Source organism: Cariama cristata, unplaced genomic scaffold, assembly GCF_000690535.1.
Source record: "Cariama cristata isolate BGI_N322 unplaced genomic scaffold, ASM69053v1 scaffold146, whole genome shotgun sequence".
In the NCBI taxonomy this organism is placed as follows: domain Eukaryota; kingdom Metazoa; phylum Chordata; class Aves; order Cariamiformes; family Cariamidae; genus Cariama; species Cariama cristata.
This window is the reverse complement of record NW_009623587.1, coordinates 908-7,164: the sequence shown is the minus strand read 5'-3', so window position 1 is coordinate 7,164 and position 6,257 is coordinate 908. Positions and strand designations below refer to the sequence as shown.

The window sequence follows — 6,257 nt, the reverse complement described above, 5'->3', positions numbered from 1 at the left end:
AAAGAGTAGTTTAGCAATGAGGTGTAGTATTGGTGTGTAAGATACCAAGATCTGATTTGTGACCTTGCCCTTCTTACACTGGCAATTCTACAGAAATTAAATGTGCAGCGGCGGTTTTAGATAGAAATGGTGTTTTTGCCGGAGTTTGACTCCTCTGGATAGCGACTTCGTGAAATTATAATGAGTTAAAATAAATGCTGACTATTATAAATGTCAGCAGTGTACTTGGGCCAGCTGTAAAATATTTCTCCATAATGCTGACTATTATAAATGTCAGCAGTGTGCTTGACCCAGCTGTAAAATATTTCTCCAACACACCATTAAATGAAGAAGACTTTCCTCAGTTTTATTACCATGCTGCAGACTTTTAAAGGTATTTAAGGGTACTTTGTACTAGGCATAGCAGGAAGGCACAAGTTTGTATATCACAAGGTTCTTGAATTGTAAAGCAAGACCAGTTGTTCTTGGAAGACCCATAGTGTCAAATTGAGAAAACATCTCCACTTCTGATTAAGTCCTATCTCATGAATATTTCGTGAGTACTAGATTACCACTCATAGGCTGCTGTAAGAATAATTTGTAGTTTCTACTATTAGGAAGTACAAAGGAATGTAAATATTATAATATGATTTGTACAGAGCTTTTATCTTAATCAATTGGCAAGAGGAGATTTCTGTAAGGACGAATCCTTTGATGTAAAAAGATATTATTCGGTTGACTTCACTGGACCAATGCTAATTTATTGTACGTGGCAAACTTCCTTAAAAGCCTTTTGTGGCTTTGTGAGACTGGTGATGCAAGATTCAGGGTGCTCATCTGTACATTCTTACAATACGCTTCCTGAGTAAAATTAATTTTTCTTCTATTCCAGAGCAATGGTCATACATAAGGAATCAAAATCTTAAAGAAAAGATAACTCAGACTAGAAATTCCACTGGATTTAGTTTGTTGCACTTTTAACATCGCAGACTCCTCAGAGCAAAATGTTGCAAGCAACTGCTAGGTCTCACAATCTCTAATAAGAGCCTGAAGCCATCTTTATCCTTTGTAAAGACATTTCTGTGAACAATATAGGCTGGCACTCAGAATGTCCCTTCATGTAGTCTTTTACTCTTTGAGAGTTTGCACAGATTAATTTTAGACTTTTTGGACAGTAAAATGATATCTGAGAAAGAGAGGCTTTTCTGGTAACCAGGTTTATATGTGCTGACAGCACTGAACAATGTATTTTTCAGTTTCACTTAACTACTCTGCATTTTGTAATAAACATTTTTTAGCACAGGACTTGTCATGCTGTTTTGAAAAACATACTTAGCTGTTTTTTAGATTCCCTTTCTGCACTCATCCTGAAGGAAAGATTTAGCTGAATTTATAAACCTAGGAGAAACCAGTCTGCCAAGAGCCTTGCATTCCTCCAGGCTTGTTCATTTTGCAGTCTTCTGCATTATATGATTTATATTATGCCAGTGTGATTTCGGTAAGTATGCAATAGGACACTGAAAGTGATCCTGAGGTCCTAAAATCATGCCCTTCTTGCATGTATTTTCAAGCTCAGGTAGAGTTTGGATTTGAATTGGGATGTAGGTTTGAAGTAGCAGTTGGTACCTCTGTTCTTAATTCTGAAATTTAGGAGAAAGGAAAAAAGTATTTCCCTTTAACTTCTCACTTTTGGAGTCTGGGGCTCAAATACTCTTAGATAGGAAAAGACAGAATCTTCCCTTATTGTTGTCTCCATTTGTGTAAATCGAAAAGTATAACTGGAAGTCTTTATCCAAAAAGACTACCAGGAAAACTGTACTTGCCGGAGCACGTATCTGTGTGGGTTGTAGAGTGCTGACCATGCCCTGGGAAATGGGGACTTTTGGCTAGTGTCTGCTGCTGGCTGCGTTCACAGTCTTGAGCAAAAAAATATGCAAAATTCCTGATGAATGGGGAGAAGGGTTCATTTATAAATCTGTTTCAAGAATAATGCCCTTAGTGTTGCTGGATCTGCATTCAGGGAAACAAGGTCATAGGAAAGGCTAAATAAAGCAGAAGTGACTTGTTATGTATTGCTGCTATGAAGAAGAGGTTCTTCAATCTAAGTTTATTTGGCTGGTCTTTACAGTTGGGGTTGAAATGCCTGTAAAATGACACTTTTAATCTATGGCTGCTTGGGAATTGCTAACTTGCTTTGGCTTGCCCTTTTTACCCTTGTAGCTCAACAAGGAAATGAATTCTGGGAAAGCTATACAGTCAAATTAAAGTGTACAGGTCATTAGCTCTTGCCACACAGCTCAAGTTTCTCACATGGCTGGTTGGTGGATGCTGAGTGGATGTGGAAAGTGGTAAGGAACTGCCTTTGGTGATGTTCAAACCTGAAGAATTTATAAAAGCACAGATCTGTACAGAAGTGCTCTAAGGATGTTGGAAAATCGGCTTGCATTACATGGAGTTCCTGATTCAGATCCATTTTGGGTTGCAGCGGCTGTGGGACATGAGGTGTGGGAAACCCCTACCTGCTGACATTCCTTAAAACATCTTCATCTGCAAACACTGGGAACACCTTAATCCCTTCCTCCAGCTTCATTCCCTTGCTTGGGAATATAATCCCTGAGAATATAACTCCTACTGATAGATTGTTTTGTGACTTCTTGGCTGCAGGAGCATTTATACAAAATCCTTTTGTTTCTACATTTAACCTATATTATTTCAGGGACTGACAAATTTTCCTGTTGTTGCTGATATTCATTATCCTGAAAATTCACTTGTGAAGTAAATTTGGGTACCTATGGGCTATGTATGTAAATGGAAGAGAGTTCGAGAGGATCTGGGGGAAAAGGCGGCAATGGTTTTCTACACTGTGCATACCTAAATGTTTAAAGAACCACTCACTGATTTTTTTTGAATGCCTCTTTTGGGTTCGTGGTATCAAATATCTTCATTTCAACTGTTGGTGAAATGTAGGCATGCAGGAAATATCAATCCCTAGATGTCTCGAGTACCAAACATGGCTGCTGTTTTTCTGGAAAAATGGTGACTTGAAAAGATTTAATTTATTGAATTGTATATTGAATATGTGAACAGTTGCTGTGAAAATTTTTCTTTTAACTGGCTCTTCCCTTAAATTTTAAATAAATTTAACTTGCATACTCTTACGAATAGCTTCTATTTCTGCAGCAGCGGCTGCAGTTTGTGATGAAGGATAGGTCATTGTTACTGGTTGGCACTGGATTTAAAACTAGCTACATCAGCTGCAGACTATAATGGGTCTTGAAAAGTCTCAATGTAATCAAAAGTAGATCATTTGTTGTTCAGCCGACTGTGTAATAAGTAGGGAAGTAGTTTAGTTGATGACAGCAAATAGAGAGGAAAAATAAATAAAAGATATATAATAGTTTTTGAGGAAAATTTTCTACCATGGCATTGGAAAAAAATTGGGATGTCAGTCTTGCATCTTTTATGCATTTGAGAGAGATGATTGACTTCAAAGGAACTTGGAGTTGCATTGCAGTTCCTAAGCTCAGTCAATAAAACTTCCCTAGTTTTAATAGCTGTCTCTGCAGTTCTCTTCTGTGATGGAGAGAATACCCATATAAGGGCCTCTTGTCACATACAAGTGTCTTCAGGTTAAGGATCCTGAAATGATGATACCCAGATTCTGCTTGTGCATAACCTGATGCCAAACAGGTGTGTAACTCAATTACTGCTAGCTGAATCAATGAAATCCAGGTTTTATGTAGTGGATACTGTTGCTTGACTTGGAGTCTGCCCAAATTCTGTTCCTTTCCCTTTAAAAGTGTGAATTTTAACATTTTTTTTTTCCAGTTGGAGCTTGTTGGCATGGTATAAGTTTTATGTAAAAGAGGCTCCTCATGGAAGCTGGATTATAATTCTTGGTATTCACTCAGTTTTGATCAAATTTTAAGATTGTGCTGAACAACAGAGGATTCACAGAGCCCAGAGAAATTGTACTTCTAAGACTGTAAGGCTATGACTAAACAGTGAGCTGGCTTCTCTTTTTGTATACTTCTGCTTGCATTGCTGAAATACCATCTAAGTGAGTAGACAAAATCCTCAGTTTGTGTACATTTTCATATTTATTGAAACAACTGGAAATGTTTTGTTTGTATGTCCTTGATGTCTCAAAGGATAAAACTAGAGTGCCTGAAAAGAAAATCAGACCAGGTGAACATCATGCTTCAAGTTACGTCTGATTTTAATCAAAACTGAAATTGTTTGACTTTTTTAAGGTATTAAATCTAATATGACATTTGAAGATGAGTATCACCAATTTTTTTCCTTCTTGTGTCTGCAAGGTTGCCTAAGCAAAGTGCTGTTCACTTAATGTTTTGTTTCAAAAGTAGTTTCCTGAATTGCACACACAATGCAGATATTATTTATCTGTGTGTTTATTTGCCCGTTTGACAAAATCAGTGTCTGCTTTTATGTGACAAGTGCTATTCTTGGCTCTGGCTTTAATATGTATTGCAAAAATAGAAAAACCTAAAAAAAAAAAATTAATTTAAAAAGACTGAAAGAACTGATTGTAGCCAAATTGGAGCTCAATACAGTATTAATACTGCACATGCAGACAGGAATTATGATTATAGCAGCCGACCAGGCGGGCTGCTTGAGTGAGAATGCATTCTTCTGAGATGGCTGAATAATATGGCATTTCTTTTAATCTAGATGTGGCTTGCTACTACAGTGCATGTAAAACACTGAACTCCTGTATAGAAGTCTTACCAATTTGCAAAGACAGCCTTTCCAAGTGAGGTGATGTAGTAGGTATTAGGTAAGGAAGAAGACAGTAGCTTTGCAGTAAGTGTTCTTCAGTGTTAGTGTCTAATGCTGTAGCTAGTTGGGGACCAGTGCGGCTTATCTAGCTGCCATGACAGGGTCATTTAAAAGACGATATAAACTTAATTACTGCCTTGCCTACTCACAGAAGTGCTGAACAGGGCTGTTGTGTGGATAGGAATTTCACTTTGGACTCAGGATTGCTAAAAAAATAGTCGAGATACCTGTATGGCTTAGAGTACAAATCTTTTTTGGGTTACTATTCTTAGATAAGGTTATCAAGGTTATTTGTCACATTCATCTTATTTGTCTCTGTTTTCAGCAGTGTCTGTAAGTAGTCTTCTGCTTAAACAACTTTAACACAGAATGAAAATGGAATGCACAGAGATTTTTTAATATAGGATGTAAAAGCTTATCAGAAATGCTATTACTGAGAGGATTAAACTCGCAGCTAAAATGTGAAACAGAGTTGTTTGGACTGCGGCTGTTTTGAAAAAAAACCAACCCACTTCTTTGAAGCCCTCAGTGTTTCAGAAAAGCTAAATGGCACATTTCCCATAGAAAAAATGTTATACCCGAGTAATGCTGAAATGTACAGTGTAGATAGAGATTTCAGCTGTTACATGAACACAGAATGGTGCGCTGAATACATGTAGTCATTTTTAGTCACATAAATATTTTCTTGTAATGTTCAGAGCTTTGACAAAAAAATGATACATATTTGTGTTAGTAAAAGATTAGACTGGCCTTTTGTCAAAAGTTGGTGCAAAAGTTTTATCCAGAGTCACTGTACCAAATTTTATCCTCTCCCTAGGCAAACCATATGCTGCTTTTAAAATTTGAATTTGGTACCCAATTGACTTCTAGTGGTCTTTTACAGCATAATGAAGTGTTAAAATTTTCTTCCTGCATTTTTTTTAGGTCTTTCAAGTTGCATATGTCATCATCAAAGCTGCTAATGCTCCACGACCTGGAAACTGGATTTTGGAACGTTCCATAGATGGCACAGAGTTCAGACCATGGCAGTACTATGCAATTAGCGATACCGAATGTTTAACTCGTTATAATATTACGCCAAGAATTGGGCCGCCAACTTACAAGAGAGATGATGAAGTGATCTGCACCTCCTATTATTCCAGGCTTGTTCCCCTGGAACATGGAGAGGTATGTCTGGTTTTGCACTTGGGGTTTGCGAGGGAGAACATGGACCGATAGCAGTTTGAAAACATTTGGATTACAGTAACAGAGGTCATTGCCCTCAGCACTACCAGATGATCTTCTTTAATGATACTATCTTGACATCGTGTACCAGTATAGCAAACTTTTAAATGTTGGGATGAAACATGTCTTTGTCTCTACTTATTCCCATTACTGAGCTCTTTGTTCTCTCTCTCCACATAATTTGATGGTACTATTAGTTGTGAATTATTAATTGCTTTATCCTGAAAGACTATAACAGAGACTCTATGTTTTGC

At 37.3% G+C, this 6,257-nt stretch overlaps 1 protein-coding gene across 1 annotated transcript in view; it reads left to right on the top strand.

Annotated features, from left to right (window-relative positions):
• Window positions 1-5,946, top strand: part of LOC104163687 (laminin subunit alpha-1-like) — a gene marked incomplete at its 3' end in the record, with an annotated part of 9,725 nt that extends 3,779 nt beyond the window's left edge. The window contains exon 3 of the mRNA XM_009702777.1: window positions 5,704-5,946. Within this exon, the coding sequence (XP_009701079.1) occupies window positions 5,704-5,946 (243 nt within the window). The remainder of the gene's footprint in view (window positions 1-5,703) is intronic.
• Window positions 5,947-6,257: the final 311 nt, after the last annotated feature.